Source organism: Salvelinus fontinalis, chromosome 38 (assembly GCF_029448725.1).
Source record: "Salvelinus fontinalis isolate EN_2023a chromosome 38, ASM2944872v1, whole genome shotgun sequence".
Lineage (NCBI taxonomy): Eukaryota > Metazoa > Chordata > Actinopteri > Salmoniformes > Salmonidae > Salvelinus > Salvelinus fontinalis.
Window position 1 is genome coordinate 8,282,091 of NC_074702.1, and position 26,741 is coordinate 8,308,831.

The following is a 26,741-nucleotide window of genomic DNA, read 5'->3' on the forward strand; positions in this document are numbered from 1 at the left end:
TTTTGGGTTGAAGAGGTAAGGATTGAAGCAAAATTTAAGAAAATGTATTCAAAGTTGTACATTAACTTCTATGTGGGCCATTACATGCTCACATCAGCAATATAAACATGAGCAGATTCATGAACTGAGAATCCTGTTCCTGCTCCTACCCAGTGTTTTGGTGACCAGAGGGGTCAGATCCACATCCTGCAGGGGCCGGCCAGTGGACCAATCGAAAAGCCTGAGTGTAGGGTCGAGCCGGCAGGACGTCCACACACCACTTCCTGCCGCACACAGGAAACGCACCTGTTGCTCACTGCGCTCCGAGACGGTTAAAGTTTGCTGAAAGAGAGAGGTGGGAAATATAGACAAAATAATACAAAGTACAAACCATTCTGAATTCACACACATACAATATTTTCAGGTTTGTCAAACTCTTACCTCCACTTTTCTATTCTCGACATCGACCACATGAACCCGATTCCAATATCCTACCCATAAGCACGCCCCCTTCGCTAGGCAACAACGAATGGGCTGCAGTGGAGTTGATCCCAGAGGCAAAACCTCATGTGATTGGAGATCCCATCCACCTGTCAAATATAGTGCCGATTAGTTATCATCAGTCTCTTACAATCACAGGTTGTATGTGGTCATGGATAGATGGAATACAGTTTATGTCAAATTGACGTAATTTCTTTGCATTTTAGCTAACCCTAACCCTTTTCTTAAACTTAACCTAATTATCCTAACCGGCTACTCTAATTCTCTTAACCTGCTGAATAAATTCTCCTAACCTGCTACGAAAAGTCCATTCTGACATACAATGGTTCTGGCTAGAAGGGATACAGTTTCTCAAACTTAAATGTTACCATTTCTTCCCTCCTTTCCTTCATATGCACTGATATGATCCTGACAGTAACCTGATATGATCCTAACAGTAACCTGATCTGATCATGACAGTAACCTGACCTGACGGGAACCTGACCTGAGCCTGACCTGATCCTGACAGTAACCTGACCTGATCCTGACAGTAGCCTGACCTGATCCTGACAGTAGCCTGACCTGATCCTGACAGTAGCCTGACCTGATCCTGACAGTAGCCTGACCTGATCCTGACAGTAGCCTGATCGCCTGATCTAATCCTGACAGTAGCCTGATCTGATCCTGACCTCATCCTGACAGTAACCTGATCCTGACAGTAAAGTGACCTGACTTGGACAGGAACCTGTTCTGGTCCTGATAGTGATCTGATCCTGACAGAGCCTGACCTGATTCTGACAGTAGCATGACCAGATCCTTACAGGAGCCTGACCTGATCCTGACAGGAACCTGACCTGATCTGATCCTAACAGTAACCTGACCTGATCCTGGCCGGAAACTGACTGGATCCTGACCTGATCAAGACAGGATCCTGACCTGATCTTGACAGGAATCTGATCTGATCCTGACAGGAATCTGATCCTGACAGTAACCTGACCTCATCCTAACCTGATCCTGACAGTAGCCTGACCTGATCCTGACAGTAGCCTGATCTAATCCTGACAGTAGCTTGATCTGATCCTACAGGTAACATAACCTGATCCTGACAGTAGCCTGATCTGATCCTGACAGTAGCATGACCTGATCCTCACAGTAGCCTGACCTGATCCTGACAGTAGCCTGACAAGAATCTGACAGTAACCTGACCTGATCCTAACAGTAACCTGACTGGATCCTGACCTGATCATGACAGTAGCCTGACCTGATCCTGGCCCTGAAACTAACTGGATCCTGACCTGATCATGACAGGATCCTGACCTGATCTTGACAGGAATCTGATCTGATCCTGACAGTAACCTGACCTCATCCTGACCATAGCCTGACCTGATCCTAACAGTAGCCTGACAAGAATCTGACAGTAACCTGTCAAGAATCTGACAGTAACCTGACTGGATCCTGACCTGATCATGACAGTAGCCTGACCTGATCCTGACAGTAGCCTGACCTGATCCTAACAGTAACCTGTCAAGAATCTGACAGTAACCTGACTGGATCCTGACCTGATCATGACAGTAGCCTGACCTGATCCTGACAGTAGCCTGACCTGATCCTGACAGTAGCCTGACAAGAATCTGACAGTAACCTGACCTGATCCTGGCCGGAACCTGACTGGATCCTGACCTGATCATGAGAGTAGCCTGACCTCATCCTGACAGGAACCTGACCTGATCCTGACAGGAACCTGATCCTGACAGTAACATGACCTGACCCTGACCTGATGCTGACAGTAACATGACCTGAGCCTGACCTGATCCTGACAGGAGCCTGACCTGATCCTGACAGGAACCTGAGCCTGACAGTAACATGACCTGAGCCTGACAGTAACATGACCTGAGCCTGACAGGAGCCTGACCTGATCCTGACAGGAGCCTGACCTGATCCTGACAGGAACCTGACCTGATCCTGACAGGAACCTGATCCTGACAGTAACATGACCTGAGCCTGACAGTAACATGACCTGAGCCTGACCTGATCCTGACAGGAGCCTGACCTGATCCTGACAGGAGCCTGACCTGATCCTGACAGGAACCTGACCTGATCCTGACAGGAACCTGATCCTGACAGTAACATGACCTGAGCCTGACAGTAACATGACCTGAGCCTGACAGTAACATGACCTGAGCCTGACAGGAACCTGACCTGATCCTGACAGTAGCCTGACCTGATCCTGACAGTAGCCTGACAGTAACATGATCTGATCCTGACCTAACAGGAACCTGACCTGAACCTGACAGTAGCCTGACCTGATCCTGACAGTAGCCTGACAGTAACATGATCTGATCCTGACCTAACAGGAACCTGACCTGAACCTGACAGTAGCCTGACCTGATCCTGACAGGAACCTGACCTGACAGAAGCCTGACATGATCCTGACAGTAGCCTGACCTGATCCTGACAGTAGCCTGACAGTAGCCTGACCGCCTAAACTAATCCTGACAGTAGCCTGATCCTGAGAGTAGCCTGATCTGATCCTGAACTCATCCTGACAGTAACCTGATCCTGACAGGAGCCTGACCTGTTCCTGACTTTAACCTGACCTGATACTGACAGGAACCTGACCTGATCCTGGCCAGAATCTGATCTGATCCTGAGAGGACCATGATCCTGACAGTAACCTGATCCTGACAGTAACATGACCTGATCACCATAGACTGACCTGATCCTGACAGTAACCTGACCTGATCCTGACAGTAAGAAGACCTGATCCTGACAGTAGCCTGATCGCCTAAACTAATCCTGACAGTAGCCTGATCGCCTAAACTAATCCTGACAGTAGCCTGATCGCCTAAACTAATCCTGACAGTAGCCTGATCCTGAGAGTAGCCTGATCTGATCCCGACCTCATCCTGACAGTAACCTGATCCTGATCCTGACAGGAAACTGACCTGATCCTGACAGGAACCTGAAAGTGGCCTGACCTGATCCTGACATGAACCTGACCTGATCCTGACGTGAACCTGACAGTAGCCTGATCACCTGATCTAATCTTGACAGTAGCTTGATCCTGAGAGTAGCCTAAACTGATCCTGACAGGAGCCTCACCTGATCCTGACAGGAACCTCACCTGATCCTGACAGGAACCTCACCTGATCCTGACAGGAACCTCACCTGATCCTGACAGGAACCTCACCTGATCCTGACAGGAACCTCACCTGATCCTGACAGGAACCTCACCTGATCCTGACAGGAACCTGACCTGATCCTGACAGGAAACTGACCTGATCCTGACAGGAAACTGACCTGATCCTGACAGGAACCTGACCTGATCCTGACAGGGACTTGACCTGATCCTGACAGGGACTTGACCTGATCCTGACAGGAACTTGACCTGATCCTGACAGGAACTTGACCTGATCCTGACCTGATCCTAACAGTAACCTGACCTGATACTGACAGGAACCTGAACTGATCCTGGCCGGAAATTGACTGGATCCTGACCTGATCATGAAAGTAGCCTGACCTGATCCTGACAGTAGCCTGACAGGAATCTGATCTGATCCTGAGAGGACCATGGTCCTGACAGTAACCTGATCCTGCCAGTAACATGACCTGATCACCATAGACTGACCTGAAGCTGACAGTAACAAGACCTGATCCGGACAGAAACCTGATCGGATCCTGACAGTAACCTGACCGGATCCTGACAGTAGCTTGACCTGATCCTGACAGGAACCTGACCTGATCCTGACAGTAACCTGACCTCATCTAGACAGTAACCTGAACGGATCCTGACAGGAACCGTATTCTGACAGTAACCTAACCTGATCCTGACCATAGCCTAACCTGATCCTGACAGTAATCTGACCTGATCCTGACCTGATCCTGACAGTAGCCTGACCTGATCCTGACAGTAGCCTGATCTGATCCTGACCTGATCCTGACAGTAGCCTGACCTGATCCTGACCTGATCCTGACAGTAGCCTGACCTGATCCTGACAGTAGCCTGACCTGATCCTGACAGTAGCCTGACCTGATCCTGACAGGAACCTGAAAGTAGCCTGACCTAATCCTGTCAGTAGCCTGATCCTGACAGTAAAATGATCTGATCCAGACAGGAACCTGACCTGATCCTGACAGTAACATGACCTGATCCTGACAGGAACCTCGCCTGATTCTGACAGGAACCTCGCCTGATTCTGACAGGAACCTCACCTGATTCTGACAGGAACCTCACCTGATCCTGACAGGAACCTCACCTGATCCTGACAGGAACCTCACCTGATCCTGACAGGAACCTCACCTGATCCTGACAGGAACCTCACCTGATCCTGACAGGAACCTCACCTGATCCTGACAGGAACCTCACCTGATCCTGACAGGAACCTCACCTGATCCTGACAGGAACCTCACCTGATCCTGACAGGAACCTGACAGGAAACTGACCTGATCCTGACAGGAACCTGACCTGATCCTGGCAGGAACTTGACCTGATCCTGACAGGGACTTGACCTGATCCTGACAGGGACTTGACCTGATCCTGACAGGAACTTGACCTGATCCTGACAGGAACTTGACCTGATCCTGACTTGATCCTAACAGTAACCTGACCTGATACTGACAGGAACCTGAACTGATCCTGGCCGGAAATTGACTGGATCCTGACCTGATCATGACAGTAGCCTGACCTGATCCTGACAGTAGCCTGACAGGAATCTGATCTGATCCTGAGAGGACCATGGTCCTGACAGTAACCTGATCCTGCCAGTAACATGACCTGATCACCATAGACTGACCTGAAGCTGACAGTAACAAGACCTGATCCGGACAGAAACCTGATCGGATCCTGACAGTAACCTGACCGGATCCTGACAGTAGCTTGACCTGATCCTGACAGGAACCTGACCTGATCCTGACAGTAACCTGACCTCATCTAGACAGTAACCTGAACGGATCCTGACAGGAACCGTATTCTGACAGTAACCTAACCTGATCCTGACCATAGCCTAACCTGATCCTGACAGTAATCTGACCTGATCCTGACCTGATCCTGACAGTAGCCTGACCTGATCCTGACAGTAGCCTGATCTGATCCTGACAGTAGCCTGATCTGATCCTGACAGTAGCCTGATCTGATCCTGACCTGATCCTGACAGTAGCCTGACCTGATCCTGACAGTAGCCTGACCTGATCCTGACAGTAGCCTGACCTGATCCTGACAGGAACCTGAAAGTAGCCTGACCTAATCCTGACAGTAGCCTGATCCTGACAGTAAAATGATCTGATCCAGACAGGAACCTGATCTGATCCTGACAGTAACATGACCTGATCCTGACAGTAGCCTGATCCTGAAAGTAGCCTGATCTGATCCTGACCTCATCCTGACAGTAACCTGATCCTGACAGTAAAGTGATCTAATCCGGACAGCAAACTGATCGGATCCTGACAGTATCCTGATCTGATCCTGACAGTAGCTTGACCTGATCCTGACAGTAACCTGATCCTGACAGTAACCTGACCTGATACTGACCTGATCCTGACAGTAGCCTGATCGCCTGATCTAATACTGACAGTAGCCTGATCCTGACAGTAGCCTGATCCTGAGAGTAGCCTGACCTGATCCTGACAGTAGCCTGATCGCCTGATCTAATACTGACAGTAGCCTGATCGTGACAGTAGCCTGATCCTGAGAGTAGCCTGATCTGATCCTGACCTGATCCTGACAGTAACCTGACCTGATCCTGACAGGAACCTGATCTGATCCTGACAGTAGCCTGACCTGATCCTGACAGGAACCTGAAAGTAGCCTGATCTAATCCTGATAGTAGCCTGATTACCTGATCTGATCCTGACAGTAAAGTGATCTGATCCGGACAGGAACCTGATCTGATCCTGACAGTAACCTGATCCTGACAGTAAAGTGATCTGATCCGGTCAGGAACCTGATCTGATCCTGACAGTAGCCGGACCTGATCCTGACAGTAGCCGGACCTGATCCTGACAGGAGCCTCACCTGATCCTGACAGGAGCCTCACCTGATCCTGACAGGAGCCTCACCTGATCCTGACAGGAGCCTCACCTGATCCTGACAGGAGCCTCACCTGATCCTGACAGGAACCTCACCTGATCCTGACAGGAACCTCACCTGATCCTGACAGGAACCTCACCTGATTCTGACAGGAACCTCACCTGATTCTGACAGGAACCTCACCTGATTCTGACAGGAACCTCACCTGATTCTGACAGGAACCTCACCTGATTCTGACAGGAACCTGATCTGATCCTGACAGTAGCCTGATTTGATCCTGACAGTAACATGACCTGAACCTGAGAGCAGCCTGATCTGATCCTGACCTCATCCTGAAAGTAACCTAATCCTGACAGTAAAGTGATCTGATCCGGACAGCAACCTGATCGGATCCTGACCTGATCCTGACAGTAACATGACCGGATCCTGACAGTAGCTTGACCTGATCCTGACAGGAGCCTGACCTGATCCTGACAGTAGCCTGACCTGATCCTGACAGTAGCCTGACCTGATCCTGACAGTAGCCTGACCTGATCCTGACAGTAGCCTGACCTGATCCTGACAGTAGCCTGACCTGATCCTGAGAGTAGCCTGATTTGATCCTGACCTCATCCTGAATGTAACCTGATCCTGACAGGAACCTCACCTGATCCTGACAGGAACCTGATCTGATACTGACAGGAACCTGACCTGATACTGACAGGAACCTGACCTGATCCTGGCCAGAACTTGACTGGATCCTGACCTGATCATGACAGTAGCCTGACCTGATCCTGACAGTAGCCTGACCTGATCCTGACAGGAATCTGATCTGATCCTGACAGTAACCTGACCTGATACTGACCTGATCCTGACAGTAGCCTGATCGCCTGATCTAATACTGACAGTAGCCTGATCCTGAGAGTAGCCTGATATGATCCTGACCGCATCCTGACAGTAAAGTGATCTGATCCGGACAGCAAACTGATCGGATCCTGACAGTATCCTGATCTGATCCTGACAGTATCCTGATCTGATCCTGACAGTATCCTGATCTGATCCTGACAGTATCCTGATCGGATCCTGACAGTAGCTTGACCGGATCCTGACAGTAGCTTGACCTGATCCTGACAGTAGCTTGACCTGATCCTGACAATAACCTGATCCTGACAGTAACCTGACCTGATCCTGACAGTAACCTGACCTTATCCCGACAGGAACCTGATCTGATCCTGACATTAGCCTGACCTAATCCTGACAGTAGCCTGAAAGTAGCCTGACCTGATCCTGACAGTAGCCTGATCACCTGATCTAATCCTGACAGTAGCCTGATCCTGAGAGTAGTCTGATCTGATCCTGACAGTAACCTTATCCTGAAAGTAAAGTGATCTGATCCGGACAGGAACCCAACCTGATCCTAACCATAGCCTGACCTGATCCTAACAGTAGCCTGACCTAATCCTGATAGTAGCCTGATCACCTGATCTAATCCTGACAGTAGAAAAATCCTGACAGTAAAGTGATCTGATCCGGTCAGGAACCTGATCTGATCCTGACAGTAGCCTGACCTGATCCTGACAGTAGCCTGACAGTAGCCTGACCTGATCCTGACAGGATCCTGACCTGATCCTGACAGGAGCCTGATCTGATCCTGACAGGAGCCTGATCTGATCCTGACAGTAACATGACCTGAACCTGAGAGCAGCCTGATCTGATTCTGACCTTATCCTGAAAGTAACCTAATCCTGACAGTAAAGTGATCTGATCCGGACAGCAACCTGATCGGATCCTGACCTGATCCTGACAGTAACATGACCGTATCCTGACAGTAGCTTGACCGTACCCTGACAGTAGCTTGACCGTATCCTGACAGTAGCTTTTATGATGCTATTTCATATATCTGTCGTACATGTGAACTAGTTGTTGGCGCCCAGCTTTTGGGTACTCTCTAGCTATACCGAAGCTGTATGTCGTAATGAAGTTATTTTTAGAATTCTAACACGGCGATTTCATTAAGAACTAATGGATCTATCATTTCCTATACAACATGTATTTTTTAGTTATGTTTATGAATAGCTATTTGGTCAGAATATGTGTGTCAGAAAAAGTGTCAGAAAAATATTCCGGACGTTGTGGGAAAAAGTAGCTACTTTAGCACAATGTATAACCACTGATTTCAGCTCTAAATATGCACATTTTCGAACAAAACATAAGTGTATGTATAACCTGATGTTATAGGACTGTCATCTGATGAAGTATATCAAGGTTAGTCAAAAATTATATATCTTTTGCTTGTTTGTTACGATAGCTAACTTTTGCTACTGGGAAATGGCTTGTGTTTCTGGCTATTGTGGTAAGCTAATATAACGCCATATTGTGTTTTCGCTGTAAAACACTTAATAAATCGGAAATATTGGCTGGAATCACAAGATGCCTGTCTTTCATTTGCTGTACACAATGTATTTTTCAGAATTTTTTATGATGAGTAATTAGGTATTTTACGTTGGTGTCTGTAATTATTATGGCTGCTTTCGGTGCAATTTCTGATTGTAGCTGCAATGTAAACTATGATTTATACCTGAAATATGCACATTTTTCGAACAAAACATAGATTTATTGTATAACATGTTATAAGACTGTAATCTGATGAAGTTGGTTCTTGGTTAGTTAGGTTGGCTTTGTGCATGCTACCTGTGCTGTGAAAAATGTCTGTCCTTTTTTGTATTTGGTGGTGAGCTAACATAAATATACGAGCTGTTTTCGCTGTAAAACATTTTAAAAATCGGACATGTTGGCTGGATTCACAAGATGTGTACCTTTCATTTGCTGTATTGGACTTGTTAATGTGTGAAAGTAAAATATTTCAAAAATATATATTTTGAATTTCGCGCTCTGCCTTTTCAGTGGAATGTGGGAGGAGTTCCGCTGGCGGAACGCCAGAGCAGTACAGGTTTTAACAGGAACCTGATCCTGACAGGAATCTGATCTGATACTGACCATAGCCTAACCTGATCCTGACCATAGCCTGACCTGATCCTGACAGTAAAGTGATCTGATCTGGACAGGAACCTGATCTGATCCTGACAGTAGCCTGACCTGATCCTGACAGGAACCTGACAGGAGCCTCACCTGATCCTGACAGGAGCCTCACCTGATCCTGACAGGAGCCTCACCTGATCCTGACAGGAGCCTCACCTGATCCTGACAGGAGCCTCACCTGATCCTGACAGGAACCTCACTTGATCCTGACAGGAACCTCACCTGATCCTGAAAGGAACCTCACCTGATCCTGGCAGTAGCCTGATCGCCTGATCCTGATCGCCTGATCGCCTGATCCTGATCGCCTGATCCTGGCAGTAGCCTGATCGCCTGATCCTGGCAGTAGCCTGATCGCCTGATCCTGGCAGTAGCCTGATCGCCTGATCCTGGCAGTAGCCTGATCGCCTGATCCTGGCAGTAGCCTGATCGCCTGATCCTGGCAGTAGCCTGATCGCCTGATCCTGGCAGTAGCCTGATCGCCTAATCCTGGCAGTAGCCTGATCGCCTAATCCTGGCAGTAGCCTGATCGCCTAATCCTGGCAGTAGCCTGATCGCCTAATCCTGGCAGTAGCCTGATCGCCTGATCCTGGCAGTAGCCTGATCGCCTGATCAAATCCTGCCAGTAGCCTGATCTGATCCTGAGAGTAGCCTGATCTGATCCTGACAGTAACCTGATCCTGACAGTAAAGTGATCTGATCCAGACAGGAACCTGATCCTGACAGTAGCCTGATTTGATCCCGAAAGTAACATGACCTGAACCTGAGAGCAGCATGACCTTATACTGACAGTAGCCTGTTCCTGAAAGTAGCCTGATCTGATCCTGACAATAGCCTGACCGGATCCTGACAGTAGCTTGACCTGATCCTGACAGGAACCTGATCCTGACAGGAACCTGATCCTGACAGGAACCTGATCCTGATCCTGATAGGAACCTGATCCTGACAGGAAACTGACCCTGATCCTGACAGGAAACTGACCCTGATCCTGACAGGAAACTGACCCTGATCCTGAAAGGAAACTGACCCTGATCCTGACAGGAAACTGACCCTGATAGGAACCTGACCCTGATAGGAACCTGACCCTGATCCTGACAGGAACCTGACCTCATACTGACAGGAACCTGACCCTGATCCTGACAGGAACCTGACCCTGATCCTGACAGGAACCTGATCCTGACAGGAACCTGATCCTGACAGGAACCTGACCTCATACTGACAGGAACCTGACCTCATACTGACAGGAACCTGACCTCATACTGACAGGAACCTGACCTCATACTGACAGGAACCTGACCTCATACTGACAGGAACCTGACCTCATACTGACAGGAACCTGACCTCATACTGACAGGAACCTGACCTCATACTGACAGGAACCTGACCTCATACTGACAGGAACCTGACCTCATACTGACAGGAACCTGACCTCATACTGACAGGAACCTGACCTCATACTGACAGGAACCTGACCTCATACTGACAGGAACCTGACCCTGATCCTGACAGGAACCTGACCCTGATCCTGACAGGAACCTGACCCTGATAGGAACCTGACCTCATACTGACAGGAACCTGACCTGATCCTGACAAGAATCTGACGTGATCCTAACAGTAACCTGATCAAATCCTGACAGCAACCTGACCTGATCCTGACAGCAGCCTGACCTGATCCTGACAGCAGCCTGACCTGATCCTGACAGCAGCCTGACCTGATCCTGACAGCAGCCTGACCTGAACCTGACAGCAGCCTGACCTGATCCTGACAGGAGCCTGACCTGATCCTGACAGTAGCCTGACATGATCCTGACAGTAGCCTGACATGATCCTGAGAGTAGCCTGATCGGATCCTGAACTCATCCAGACAGTAAAGTGATCTGATCCAGACAGCAGCCTGACCTCATCCTGACAGCAGCCTGACCTCATCCTGACAGCAGCCTGACCTCATCCTGACAGCAGCCTGACCTCATCCTGACAGTAGCCTGACCTCATACTGACAGGAACCTGACCCTGATCCTGACAGGAACCTGACCCTGATCCTGACAGGAACCTGACCCTGATCCTGACAGGAACCTGACCCTGATCCTGACAGGAACCTGACCCTGATCCTGACAGGAACCTGACCCTGATCCTGACAGGAACCTGACCCTGATCCTGACAGGAATCTGACCCTGATCCTGACAGGAACCTGACCCTGATCCTGACAGGAACCTGACCCTGATCCTGACAGGAACCTGACCCTGATCCTGACAGGAACCTGACCCTGATCCTGACAGGAACCTGACCCTGATCCTGACAGGAACCTGACCCTGATCCTGACAGGAACCTGACCCTGATCCTGACAGGAACCTGACCCTGATCCTGACAGGAACCTGACCCTGATCCTGACAGGAACCTGACCCTGATCCTGACAGGAACCTGACCCTGATCCTGACAGGAACCTGACCTCATACTGACAGGAACCTGACCTGATCCTGACAAGAACCTGACCTGATCCTGACAAGAATCTGACGTGATCCTAACAGTAACCTGACCTGATCCTGACAGCAGCCTGACCTGATCCTGACAGCAGCCTGACCTGATCCTGACAGGAGCCTGACATGATCCTGACAGTAGCCTGACATGATCCTGAGAGTAGCCTGATCGGATCCTGACCTCATCCAGACAGTAAAGTGATCTGATCCAGACAGTAAAGTGATCTGATCCAGACAGTAAAGTGATCTGATCCAGACAGTAAAGTGATCTGATCCAGACAGCAGCCTGATCCAGACAGTAGGCTGACCTCATCCAGACAGTAGGCTGACCTCATCCAGACAGTAGGCTGACCTCATCCAGACAGTAGGCTGACCTCATCCTGACAGTAGGCTGACCTCATCCTGACAGTAGGCTGACCTCATCCTGACAGTAGGCTGACCTCATCCTGACAGTAGGCTGACCTCATCCTGACAGTAGGCTGACCTCATCCTGACAGTAGGCTGACCTCATCCTGACAGTAGGCTGACCTCATCCTGACAGTAGGCTGACCTCATCCTGACAGTAGGCTGACCTCATCCTGACAGTAGGCTGACCTCATCCTGACAGTAGGCTGACCTCATCCTGACAGTAGGCTGACCTCATCCTGACAGTAGGCTGACCTCATCCTGACAGTAGGCTGACCTCATCCTGACAGTAGGCTGACCTCATCCTGACAGTAGGCTGACTTCATCCTGACAGTAGGCTGACCTCATCCTGACCTCATCCTGACAGTAGCCTGACCTCATCCTGACAGTAGCCTGACAGTAGCCTGACCTCATCCTGACAGTAGCCTGACCTCATCCTGACAGTAGCCTGACCTCATCCTGACAGTAGCCTGACCTCATCCTGACCTGATCCTGATAGGAGCCTGACTGGATCTTGACCTGATCCTGACAGTAGCCTGACCTGATCCTGACAGGAACCTGATTTGATCCTGACAGTAGCCTGATCTGATCCTGACAGTAGCCTGACCTGATCCTGACAGTAGCCTGATCTGATCTGATCCTGACAGTAGCCTGACCTGATCCTGACAGTAGCCTGACCTGATCCTGACAGGAACCTGACCTGATCCTGGCCAGAACTTGACTGGATCCTGACCTGATCATGACAGTAGCCTGACCTGATCCTGACAGTAGCCTGACCTGATCCTGACAGGAATCTGATCTGATCCTGACAGTAACCTGACCTGATACTGACCTGATCCTGACAGTAGCCTGATCGCCTGATCTAATACTGACAGTAGCCTGATCCTGAGAGTAGCCTGATATGATCCTGACCGCATCCTGACAGTAAAGTGATCTGATCCGGACAGCAAACTGATCGGATCCTGACAGTATCCTGATCTGATCCTGACAGTATCCTGATCTGATCCTGACAGTATCCTGATCGGATCCTGACAGTAGCTTGACCGGATCCTGACAGTAGCTTGACCTGATCCTGACAATAACCTGATCCTGACAGTAACCTGACCTGATCCTGACAGTAGCCTGATCAAATACTGACAGTAGCCTGATCCTGACAGTAGCCTGATCCTGACAGTAGCCTGATCCTGACAGTAGCCTGATCCTGACAGTAGCCTGATCTGATCCTGGCAGTAGCCTAAGCGCCTGATCTAATACTGACAGTAGCCTGATCCTGACAGTAGCCCGATCTGATCCTGACCTGATCCTGACAGTAACCTGACCTTATCCCGACAGGAACCTGATCTGATCCTGACATTAGCCTGACCTAATCCTGACAGTAGCCTGAAAGTAGCCTGACCTGATCCTGACAGTAGCCTGATCACCTGATCTAATCCTGACAGTAGCCTGATCCTGAGAGTAGTCTGATCTGATCCTGACAGTAACCTTATCCTGAAAGTAAAGTGATCTGATCCGGACAGGAACCCAACCTGATCCTAACCATAGCCTGACCTGATCCTAACAGTAGCCTGACCTAATCCTGATAGTAGCCTGATCACCTGATCTAATCCTGACAGTAGAAAAATCCTGACAGTAAAGTGATCTGATCCGGTCAGGAACCTGATCTGATCCTGACAGTAGCCTGACCTGATCCTGACAGTAGCCTGACAGTAGCCTGACCTGATCCTGACAGGATCCTGACCTGATCCTGACAGGAGCCTGATCTGATCCTGACAGGAGCCTGATCTGATCCTGACAGTAACATGACCTGAACCTGAGAGCAGCCTGATCTGATTCTGACCTTATCCTGAAAGTAACCTAATCCTGACAGTAAAGTGATCTGATCCGGACAGCAACCTGATCGGATCCTGACCTGATCCTGACAGTAACATGACCGTATCCTGACAGTAGCTTGACCGTACCCTGACAGTAGCTTGACCGTATCCTGACAGTAGCTTTTATGATGCTATTTCATATATCTGTCGTACATGTGAACTAGTTGTTGGCGCCCAGCTTTTGGGTACTCTCTAGCTATACCGAAGCTGTATGTCGTAATGAAGTTATTTTTAGAATTCTAACACGGCGATTTCATTAAGAACTAATGGATCTATCATTTCCTATACAACATGTATTTTTTAGTTATGTTTATGAATAGCTATTTGGTCAGAATATGTGTGTCAGAAAAAGTGTCAGAAAAATATTCCGGACGTTGTGGGAAAAAGTAGCTACTTTAGCACAATGTATAACCACTGATTTCAGCTCTAAATATGCACATTTTCGAACAAAACATAAGTGTATGTATAACCTGATGTTATAGGACTGTCATCTGATGAAGTATATCAAGGTTAGTCAAAAATTATATATCTTTTGCTTGTTTGTTACGATAGCTAACTTTTGCTACTGGGAAATGGCTTGTGTTTCTGGCTATTGTGGTAAGCTAATATAACGCCATATTGTGTTTTCGCTGTAAAACACTTAATAAATCGGAAATATTGGCTGGAATCACAAGATGCCTGTCTTTCATTTGCTGTACACAATGTATTTTTCAGAATTTTTTATGATGAGTAATTAGGTATTTTACGTTGGTGTCTGTAATTATTATGGCTGCTTTCGGTGCAATTTCTGATTGTAGCTGCAATGTAAACTATGATTTATACCTGAAATATGCACATTTTTCGAACAAAACATAGATTTATTGTATAACATGTTATAAGACTGTAATCTGATGAAGTTGGTTCTTGGTTAGTTAGGTTGGCTTTGTGCATGCTACCTGTGCTGTGAAAAATGTCTGTCCTTTTTTGTATTTGGTGGTGAGCTAACATAAATATACGAGCTGTTTTCGCTGTAAAACATTTTAAAAATCGGACATGTTGGCTGGATTCACAAGATGTGTACCTTTCATTTGCTGTATTGGACTTGTTAATGTGTGAAAGTAAAATATTTCAAAAATATATATTTTGAATTTCGCGCTCTGCCTTTTCAGTGGAATGTGGGAGGAGTTCCGCTGGCGGAACGCCAGAGCAGTACAGGTTTTAACAGGAACCTGATCCTGACAGGAATCTGATCTGATCCTGACCATAGCCTAACCTGATCCTGACCATAGCCTGACCTGATCCTGACAGTAAAGTGATCTGATCTGGACAGTAAAGTGATCTGATCTGGACAGGAACCTGATCTGATCCTGACAGTAGCCTGACCTGATCCTGACAGGAACCTGACAGGAGCCTCACCTGATCCTGACAGGAGCCTCACCTGATCCTGACAGGAGCCTCACCTGATCCTGACAGGAGCCTCACCTGATCCTGACAGGAGCCTCACCTGATCCTGACAGGAGCATCACCTGATCCTGACAGGAACCTCACCTGATCCTGACAGGAACCTCACCTGATCCTGACAGGAACCTCACCTGATCCTGACAGGAACCTCACCTGATCCTGACAGGAACCTCACCTGATCCTGACAGGAACCTCACCTGATCCTGACAGGAACCTCACCTGATCCTGACAGGAACCTCACCTGATCCTGACAGGAACCTCACCTGATCCTGACAGGAACCTCACCTGATCCTGACAGGAACCTCACTTGATCCTGACAGGAACCTCACTTGATCCTGACAGGAACCTCACCTGATCCTGAAAGGAACCTCACCTGATCCTGAAAGGAACCTCACCTGATCCTGAAAGGAACCTCACCTGATCCTGGCAGTAGCCTGATCGCCTGATCCTGATCGCCTGATCCTGGCAGTAGCCTGATCGCCTGATCCTGGCAGTAGCCTGATCGCCTGATCCTGGCAGTAGCCTGATCGCCTGATCCTGGCAGTAGCCTGATCGCCTGATCCTGGCAGTAGCCTGATCGCCTGATCCTGGCAGTAGCCTGATCGCCTGATCCTGGCAGTAGCCTGATCGCCTAATCCTGGCAGTAGCATGATCGCCTGATCCTGGCAGTAGCCTGATCGCCTGATCAAATCCTGCCAGTAGCCTGATCTGATCCTGAGAGTAGCCTGATCTGATCCTGACAGTAACCTGATCCTGACAGTAAAGTGATCTGATCCAGACAGGAACCTGATCCTGACAGTAGCCTGATTTGATCCCGAAAGTAACATGACCTGAACCTGAGAGCAGCATGACCTTATACTGACAGTAGCCTGTTCCTGAAAGTAGCCTGATCTGATCCTGACAATAGCCTGACCGGATCCTGACAGTAGCTTGACCTGATCCTGACAGGAACCTGATCCTGACAGGAACCTGATCCTGACAGGAACCTGATCCTGATCCTGACAGGAAACTGACCCTGATCCTGACAGGAAACTGACCCTGATCCTGACAGGAAACTGACCCTGATCCTGAAAGGAAACTGACCCTGATCCTGACAGGAAACTGACCCTGATCCTGACAGGAAACTGACCCTGATAGGAACCTGACCCTGACAGGAACCTGACCCTGATCCTGACAGGAACCTGACCCTGATCCTGACAGGAACCTGACCCTGATCCTGACAGGAACCTGACCCTGATCCTGACAGGAACCTGACCCTGATCCTGACAGGAACCTGACCCTGATCCTGACAGGAACCTGACCTCATACTGACAGGAACCTGACCTCATACTGACAGGAACCTGACCTCATACTGACAGGAACCTGACCTCATACTGACAGGAACCTGACCTCATACTGACAGGAACCTGACCTCATACTGACAGGAACCTGACCTCATACTGACAGGAACCTGACCTCATACTGACAGGAACCTGACCTCATACTGACAGGAACCTGACCTCATACTGACAGGAACCTGACCTCATACTGACAGGAACCTGACCTCATACTGACAGGAACCTGACCTCATACTGACAGGAACCTGACCCTGATCCTGACAAGAACCTGACCCTGATAGGAACCTGACCTCATACTGACAGGAACCTGACCTGATCCTGACAAGAATCTGACGTGATCCTGACAGTAACCTGACCTGATCCTGACAGCAGCCTGACCTGATCCTGACAGCAGCCTGACCTGATCCTGACAGCAGCCTGACCTGATCCTGACAGCAGCCTGACCTGATCCTGACAGCAGCCTGACCTGATCCTGACAGCAGCCTGACCTGATCCTGACAGTAGCCTGACATGATCCTGACAGTAGCCTGACATGATCCTGACAGTAGCCTGACATGATCCTGACAGTAGCCTGACATGATCCTGAGAGTAGCCTGATCGGATCCTGAACTCATCCAGACAGTAAAGTGATCTGATCCAGACAGTAAAGTGATCTGATCCAGACAGTAGCCTGACCTCATCCTGACAGCAGCCTGACCTCATCCTGATAGTAGGCTGACCTCATCCTGACAGTAGGCTGACCTCATCCTGACAGTAGGCTGACCTCATCCTGACAGTAGGCTGACCTCATCCTGACAGTAGGCTGACCTCATCCTGACAGTAGGCTGACCTCATCCTGACAGTAGGCTGACCTCATCCTGACAGTAGGCTGACCTCATCCTGACAGTAGGCTGACCTCATCCTGACAGTAGGCTGACCTCATCCTGACAGTAGGCTGACCTCATCCTGACAGTAGGCTGACCTCATCCTGACAGTAGGCTGACCTCATCCTGACAGTAGGCTGACCTCATCCTGACAGTAGGCTGACCTCATCCTGACCGTAGGCTGACCTCATCCTGACCGTAGGCTGACCTCATCCTGACCTCATCCTGACAGTAGCCTGACCTCATCCTGACAGTAGCCTGACAGTAGCCTGACCTCATCCTGACAGTAGCCTGACCTCATCCTGACAGTAGCCTGACCTCATCCTGACAGTAGCCTGACCTCATCCTGACCTGATCCTGATAGGAGCCTGACTGGATCTTGACCTGATCCTGACAGTAGCCTGACCTGATCCTGACAGGAACCTGATTTGATCCTGACAGTAGCCTGATCTGATCCTGACAGTAGCCTGACCTGATCCTGACAGTAGCCTGACCTGATCCTGACAGTAGCCTGATCTGATCTGATCCTGACAGTAGCCTGACCTGATCCTGACAGTAGCCTGACCTGATCCTGACAGGAACCTGACCTGATCCTGGCCAGAACTTGACTGGATCCTGACCTGATCATGACAGTAGCCTGACCTGATCCTGACAGTAGCCTGACCTGATCCTGACAGGAATCTGATCTGATCCTGACAGTAACCTGACCTGATACTGACCTGATCCTGACAGTAGCCTGATCGCCTGATCTAATACTGACAGTAGCCTGATCCTGAGAGTAGCCTGATATGATCCTGACCGCATCCTGACAGTAAAGTGATCTGATCCGGACAGCAAACTGATCGGATCCTGACAGTATCCTGATCTGATCCTGACAGTATCCTGATCTGATCCTGACAGTATCCTGATCGGATCCTGACAGTAGCTTGACCGGATCCTGACAGTAGCTTGACCTGATCCTGACAATAACCTGATCCTGACAGTAACCTGACCTGATCCTGACAGTAGCCTGATCAAATACTGACAGTAGCCTGATCCTGACAGTAGCCTGATCCTGACAGTAGCCTGATCCTGACAGTAGCCTGATCTGATCCTGACAGTAGCCTAAGCGCCTGATCTAATACTGACAGTAGCCTGATCCTGACAGTAGCCCGATCTGATCCTGACCTGATCCTGACAGTAACCTGACCTTATCCCGACAGGAACCTGATCTGATCCTGACATTAGCCTGACCTAATCCTGACAGTAGCCTGAAAGTAGCCTGACCTGATCCTGACAGTAGCCTGATCACCTGATCTAATCCTGACAGTAGCCTGATCCTGAGAGTAGTCTGATCTGATCCTGACAGTAACCTTATCCTGAAAGTAAAGTGATCTGATCCGGACAGGAACCCAACCTGATCCTAACCATAGCCTGACCTGATCCTAACAGTAGCCTGACCTAATCCTGATAGTAGCCTGATCACCTGATCTAATCCTGACAGTAGAAAAATCCTGACAGTAAAGTGATCTGATCCGGTCAGGAACCTGATCTGATCCTGACAGTAGCCTGACCTGATCCTGACAGTAGCCTGACAGTAGCCTGACCTGATCCTGACAGGATCCTGACCTGATCCTGACAGGAGCCTGATCTGATCCTGACAGGAGCCTGATCTGATCCTGACAGTAACATGACCTGAACCTGAGAGCAGCCTGATCTGATTCTGACCTTATCCTGAAAGTAACCTAATCCTGACAGTAAAGTGATCTGATCCGGACAGCAACCTGATCGGATCCTGACCTGATCCTGACAGTAACATGACCGTATCCTGACAGTAGCTTGACCGTACCCTGACAGTAGCTTGACCGTATCCTGACAGTAGCTTTTATGATGCTATTTCATATATCTGTCGTACATGTGAACTAGTTGTTGGCGCCCAGCTTTTGGGTACTCTCTAGCTATACCGAAGCTGTATGTCGTAATGAAGTTATTTTTAGAATTCTAACACGGCGATTTCATTAAGAACTAATGGATCTATCATTTCCTATACAACATGTATTTTTTAGTTATGTTTATGAATAGCTATTTGGTCAGAATATGTGTGTCAGAAAAAGTGTCAGAAAAATATTCCGGACGTTGTGGGAAAAAGTAGCTACTTTAGCACAATGTATAACCACTGATTTCAGCTCTAAATATGCACATTTTCGAACAAAACATAAGTGTATGTATAACCTGATGTTATAGGACTGTCATCTGATGAAGTATATCAAGGTTAGTCAAAAATTATATATCTTTTGCTTGTTTGTTACGATAGCTAACTTTTGCTACTGGGAAATGGCTTGTGTTTCTGGCTATTGTGGTAAGCTAATATAACGCCATATTGTGTTTTCGCTGTAAAACACTTAATAAATCGGAAATATTGGCTGGAATCACAAGATGCCTGTCTTTCATTTGCTGTACACAATGTATTTTTCAGAATTTTTTATGATGAGTAATTAGGTATTTTACGTTGGTGTCTGTAATTATTATGGCTGCTTTCGGTGCAATTTCTGATTGTAGCTGCAATGTAAACTATGATTTATACCTGAAATATGCACATTTTTCGAACAAAACATAGATTTATTGTATAACATGTTATAAGACTGTAATCTGATGAAGTTGGTTCTTGGTTAGTTAGGTTGGCTTTGTGCATGCTACCTGTGCTGTGAAAAATGTCTGTCCTTTTTTGTATTTGGTGGTGAGCTAACATAAATATACGAGCTGTTTTCGCTGTAAAACATTTTAAAAATCGGACATGTTGGCTGGATTCACAAGATGTGTACCTTTCATTTGCTGTATTGGACTTGTTAATGTGTGAAAGTAAAATATTTCAAAAATATATGTTTTGAATTTCGCGCTCTGCCTTTTCAGTGGAATGTGGGAGGAGTTCCGCTGGCGGAACGCCAGAGCAGTACAGGTTTTAACAGGAACCTGATCCTGACAGGAATCTGATCTGATCCTGACCATAGCCTAACCTGATCCTGACCATAGCCTGACCTGATCCTGACAGTAAAGTGATCTGATCTGGACAGGAACCTGATCTGATCCTGACAGTAGCCTGACCTGATCCTGACAGGAACCTGACAGGAGCCTCACCTGATCCTGACAGGAGCCTCACCTGATCCTGACAGGAGCCTCACCTGATCCTGACAGGAGCCTCACCTGATCCTGACAGGAGCCTCACCTGATCCTGACAGGAACCTCACCTGATCCTGACAGGAACCTCACCTGATCCTGACAGGAACCTCACCTGATCCTGACAGGAACCTCACCTGATCCTGACAGGAACCTCACCTGATCCTGACAGGAACCTCACCTGATCCTGACAGGAACCTCACCTGATCCTGACAGGAACCTCACCTGATCCTGACAGGAACCTCACCTGATCCTGACAGGAACCTCACCTGATCCTGACAGGAACCTCACCTGATCCTGGCAGTAGCCTGATCGCCTGATCCTGGCAGTAGCCTGATCGCCTGATCCTGATCGCCTGATCCTGGCAGTAGCCTGATCGCCTGATCCTGGCAGTAGCCTGATCGCCTGATCCTGGCAGTAGCCTGATCGCCTGATCCTGGCAGTAGCCTGATCGCCTGATCCTGGCAGTAGCCTGATCGCCTGATCCTGGCAGTAGCCTGATCGCCTGATCCTGGCAGTAGCCTGATCGCCTGATCCTGGCAGTAGCCTGATCGCCTGATCCTGGCAGTAGCCTGATCGCCTAATCCTGGCAGTAGCCTGATCGCCTAATCCTGGCAGTAGCCTGATCGCCTAATCCTGGCAGTAGCCTGATCGCCTAATCCTGGCAGTAGCCTGATCGCCTGATCCTGGCAGTAGCCTGATCGCCTGATCAAATCCTGCCAGTAGCCTGATCTGATCCTGAGAGTAGCCTGATCTGATCCTGACAGTAACCTGATCCTGACAGTAAAGTGATCTGATCCAGACAGGAACCTGATCCTGACAGTAGCCTGATTTGATCCCGAAAGTAACATGACCTGAACCTGAGAGCAGCATGACCTTATACTGACAGTAGCCTGTTCCTGAAAGTAGCCTGATCTGACCCTGACAATAGACTGACCTGATCCTGACAGGAACCTGATCCTGACAGGAACCTGATCCTGACAGGAACCTGATCCTGATCCTGACAGGAAACTGACCCTGATCCTGACAGGAAACTGACCCTGATCCTGACAGGAAACTGACCCTGATCCTGACAGGAAACTGACCCTGATCCTGACAGGAAACTGACCCTGATCCTGATAGGAACCTGACCCTGACAGGAACCTGACCCTGACAGGAACCTGACCCTGATCCTGACAGGAACCTGACCCTGATCCTGACAGGAACCTGACCCTGATCCTGACAGGAACCTGACCCTGATCCTGACAGGAACCTGACCCTGATCCTGACAGGAACCTGACCCTGATCCTGACAGGAACCTGACCTCATACTGACAGGAACCTGACCTCATACTGACAGGAACCTGACCTCATACTGACAGGAACCTGACCTCATACTGACAGGAACCTGACCTCATACTGACAGGAACCTGACCTCATACTGACAGGAACCTGACCTCATACTGACAGGAACCTGACCTCATACTGACAGGAACCTGACCTCATACTGACAGGAACCTGACCTCATACTGACAGGAACCTGACCTCATACTGACAGGAACCTGACCTCATACTGACAGGAACCTGACCTCATACTGACAGGAACCTGACCTCATACTGACAGGAACCTGACCCTGATCCTGACAGGAACCTGACCCTGATAGGAACCTGACCTCATACTGACAGGAACCTGACCTGATCCTGACAAGAATCTGACGTGATCCTAACAGTAACCTGATCAAATCCTGACAGTAACCTGACCTGATCCTGACAGCAGCCTGACCTGATCCTGACAGCAGCCTGACCTGATCCTGACAGCAGCCTGACCTGATCCTGACAGCAGCCTGACCTGATCCTGACAGGAGCCTGACCTGATCCTGACAGTAGCCTGACCTGATCCTGACAGTAGCCTGACATGATCCTGAGAGTAGCCTGATCGGATCCTGACCTCATCCAGACAGTAAAGTGATCTGATCCAGACAGTAAAGTGATCTGATCCAGACAGTAAAGTGATCTGATCCAGACAGTAGCCTGACCTCATCCTGACAGCAGCCTGACCTCATCCTGATAGTAGGCTGACCTCATCCTGATAGTAGGCTGACCTCATCCTGATAGTAGGCTGACCTCATCCTGACAGTAGGCTGACCTCATCCTGACAGTAGGCTGACCTCATCCTGACAGTAGGCTGACCTCATCCTGACAGTAGGCTGACCTCATCCTGACAGTAGGCTGACCTCATCCTGACAGTAGGCTGACCTCATCCTGACAGTAGGCTGACCTCATCCTGACAGTAGGCTGACCTCATCCTGACCGTAGGCTGACCTCATCCTGACCGTAGGCTGACCTCATCCTGACCGTAGGCTGACCTCATCCTGACAGTAGGCTGACCTCATCCTGACCTCATCCTGACAGTAGCCTGACCTCATCCTGACAGTAGCCTGACAGTAGCCTGACCTCATCCTGACAGTAGCCTGACCTCATCCTGACAGTAGCCTGACCTCATCCTGACAGTAGCCTGACCTCATCCTGACCTGATCCTGATAGGAGCCTGACTGGATCTTGACCTGATCCTGACAGTAGCCTGACCTGATCCTGACAGGAACCTGATTTGATCCTGACAGTAGCCTGATCTGATCCTGACAGTAGCCTGACCTGATCCTGACAGTAGCCTGATCTGATCTGATCCTGACAGTAGCCTGACCTGATCCTGACAGTAGCCTGACCTGATCCTGACAGGAACCTGACCTGATCCTGGCCAGAACTTGACTGGATCCTGACCTGATCATGACAGTAGCCTGACCTGATCCTGACAGTAGCCTGACCTGATCCTGACAGGAATCTGATCTGATCCTGACAGTAACCTGACCTGATACTGACCTGATCCTGACAGTAGCCTGATCGCCTGATCTAATACTGACAGTAGCCTGATCCTGAGAGTAGCCTGATATGATCCTGACCGCATCCTGACAGTAAAGTGATCTGATCCGGACAGCAAACTGATCGGATCCTGACAGTATCCTGATCTGATCCTGACAGTATCCTGATCTGATCCTGACAGTATCCTGATCGGATCCTGACAGTAGCTTGACCGGATCCTGACAGTAGCTTGACCTGATCCTGACAATAACCTGATCCTGACAGTAACCTGACCTGATCCTGACAGTAGCCTGATCAAATACTGACAGTAGCCTGATCCTGACAGTAGCCTGATCCTGACAGTAGCCTGATCCTGACAGTAGCCTGATCTGATCCTGACAGTAGCCTGATCCTGACAGTAGCCCGATCTGATCCTGACCTGATCCTGACAGTAACCTGACCTTATCCCGACAGGAACCTGATCTGATCCTGACAGGAACCTGACCCTGATCCTGACAGGAACCTGACCCTGATCCTGACAGGAACCTGACCCTGATCCTGACAGGAACCTGACCCTGATCCTGACAGGAACCTGACCCTGATCCTGACAGGAACCTGACCCTGATCCTGACAGGAACCTGACCCTGATCCTGACAGGAACCTGACCTCATACTGACAGGAACCTGACCTCATACTGACAGGAACCTGACCTCATACTGACAGGAACCTGACCTCATACTGACAGGAACCTGACCTCATACTGACAGGAACCTGACCTCATACTGACAGGAACCTGACCTCATACTGACAGGAACCTGACCTCATACTGACAGGAACCTGACCTCATACTGACAGGAACCTGACCTCATACTGACAGGAACCTGACCTCATACTGACAGGAACCTGACCTCATACTGACAGGAACCTGACCCTGATCCTGACAGGAACCTGACCCTGATCCTGACAGGAACCTGACCCTGATAGGAACCTGACCTCATACTGACAGGAACCTGACCTGATCCTGACAAGAATCTGACGTGATCCTAACAGTAACCTGATCAAATCCTGACAGTAACCTGACCTGATCCTGACAGCAGCCTGACCTGATCCTGACAGCAGCCTGACCTGATCCTGACAGCAGCCTGACCTGATCCTGACAGCAGCCTGACCTGATCCTGACAGGAGCCTGACCTGATCCTGACAGTAGCCTGACATGATCCTGACAGTAGCCTGACATGATCCTGAGAGTAGCCTGATCGGATCCTGAACTCATCCAGACAGTAAAGTGATCTGATCCAGACAGTAAAGTGATCTGATCCAGACAGTAGCCTGACCTCATCCTGACAGCAGCCTGACCTCATCCTGATAGTAGGCTGACCTCATCCTGACAGTAGGCTGACCTCATCCTGACAGTAGGCTGACCTCATCCTGACAGTAGGCTGACCTCATCCTGACAGTAGGCTGACCTCATCCTGACAGTAGGCTGACCTCATCCTGACAGTAGGCTGACCTCATCCTGACAGTAGGCTGACCTCATCCTGACAGTAGGCTGACCTCATCCTGACAGTAGGCTGACCTCATCCTGACAGTAGGCTGACCTCATCCTGACAGTAGGCTGACCTCATCCTGACAGTAGGCTGACCTCATCCTGACCGTAGGCTGACCTCATCCTGACAGTAGGCTGACCTCATCCTGACCTCATCCTGACAGTAGCCTGACCTCATCCTGACAGTAGCCTGACAGTAGCCTGACCTCATCCTGACAGTAGCCTGACCTCATCCTGACAGTAGCCTGACCTCATCCTGACAGTAGCCTGACCTCATCCTGACCTGATCCTGATAGGAGCCTGATCCTGACAGTAGCCTGATCCTGACAGTAGCCTGATCTGATCCTGACAGTAGCCTGATCCTGACAGTAGCCCGATCTGATCCTGACCTGATCCTGACAGTAACCTGACCTTATCCCGACAGGAACCTGATCTGATCCTGACAGGAACCTGACCCTGATCCTGACAGGAACCTGACCCTGATCCTGACAGGAACCTGACCTTATCCCGACAGGAACCTGATCTGATCCTGACAGGAACCTGACCCTGATCCTGACAGGAACCTGACCCTGATCCTGACAGGAACCTGACCCTGATCCTGACAGGAACCTGACCCTGATCCTGACAGGAACCTGACCCTGATCCTGACAGGAACCTGACCCTGATCCTGACAGGAACCTGACCTCATACTGACAGGAACCTGACCTCATACTGACAGGAACCTGACCTCATACTGACAGGAACCTGACCTCATACTGACAGGAACCTGACCTCATACTGACAGGAACCTGACCTCATACTGACAGGAACCTGACCTCATACTGACAGGAACCTGACCTCATACTGACAGGAACCTGACCTCATACTGACAGGAACCTGACCTCATACTGACAGGAACCTGACCTCATACTGACAGGAACCTGACCTCATACTGACAGGAACCTGACCTCATACTGACAGGAACCTGACCTCATACTGACAGGAACCTGACCTCATACTGACAGGAACCTGACCTCAAACTGACAGGAACCTGACCTCATACTGACAGGAACCTGACCCTGATCCTGACAGGAACCTGACCCTGATCCTGACAGGAACCTGACCCTGATAGGAACCTGACCTCATACTGACAGGAACCTGACCTGATCCTGACAAGAATCTGACGTGATCCTAACAGTAACCTGATCAAATCCTGACAGTAACCTGACCTGATCCTGACAGCAGCCTGACCTGATCCTGACAGCAGCCTGACCTGATCCTGACAGCAGCCTGACCTGATCCTGACAGCAGCCTGACCTGATCCTGACAGGAGCCTGACC

At 49.4% G+C, this 26,741-nt stretch overlaps 1 protein-coding gene across 1 annotated transcript in view; it reads right to left on the reverse strand.

Annotated features, from left to right (window-relative positions):
* The window catches only part of LOC129837212 (C-Jun-amino-terminal kinase-interacting protein 4-like), a 57,100-nt gene that overhangs the window by 2,596 nt on the left and 27,763 nt on the right, over window positions 1–26,741 (reverse strand). Inside the window, exons 23-24 of the mRNA XM_055903194.1 lie at window positions 421–569; window positions 150–321 (exon numbers count right to left, since the gene is read on the reverse strand). Coding sequence (XP_055759169.1) covers window positions 150–321; window positions 421–569 — 321 coding nt within the window. The remainder of the gene's footprint in view (window positions 1–149; window positions 322–420; window positions 570–26,741) is intronic.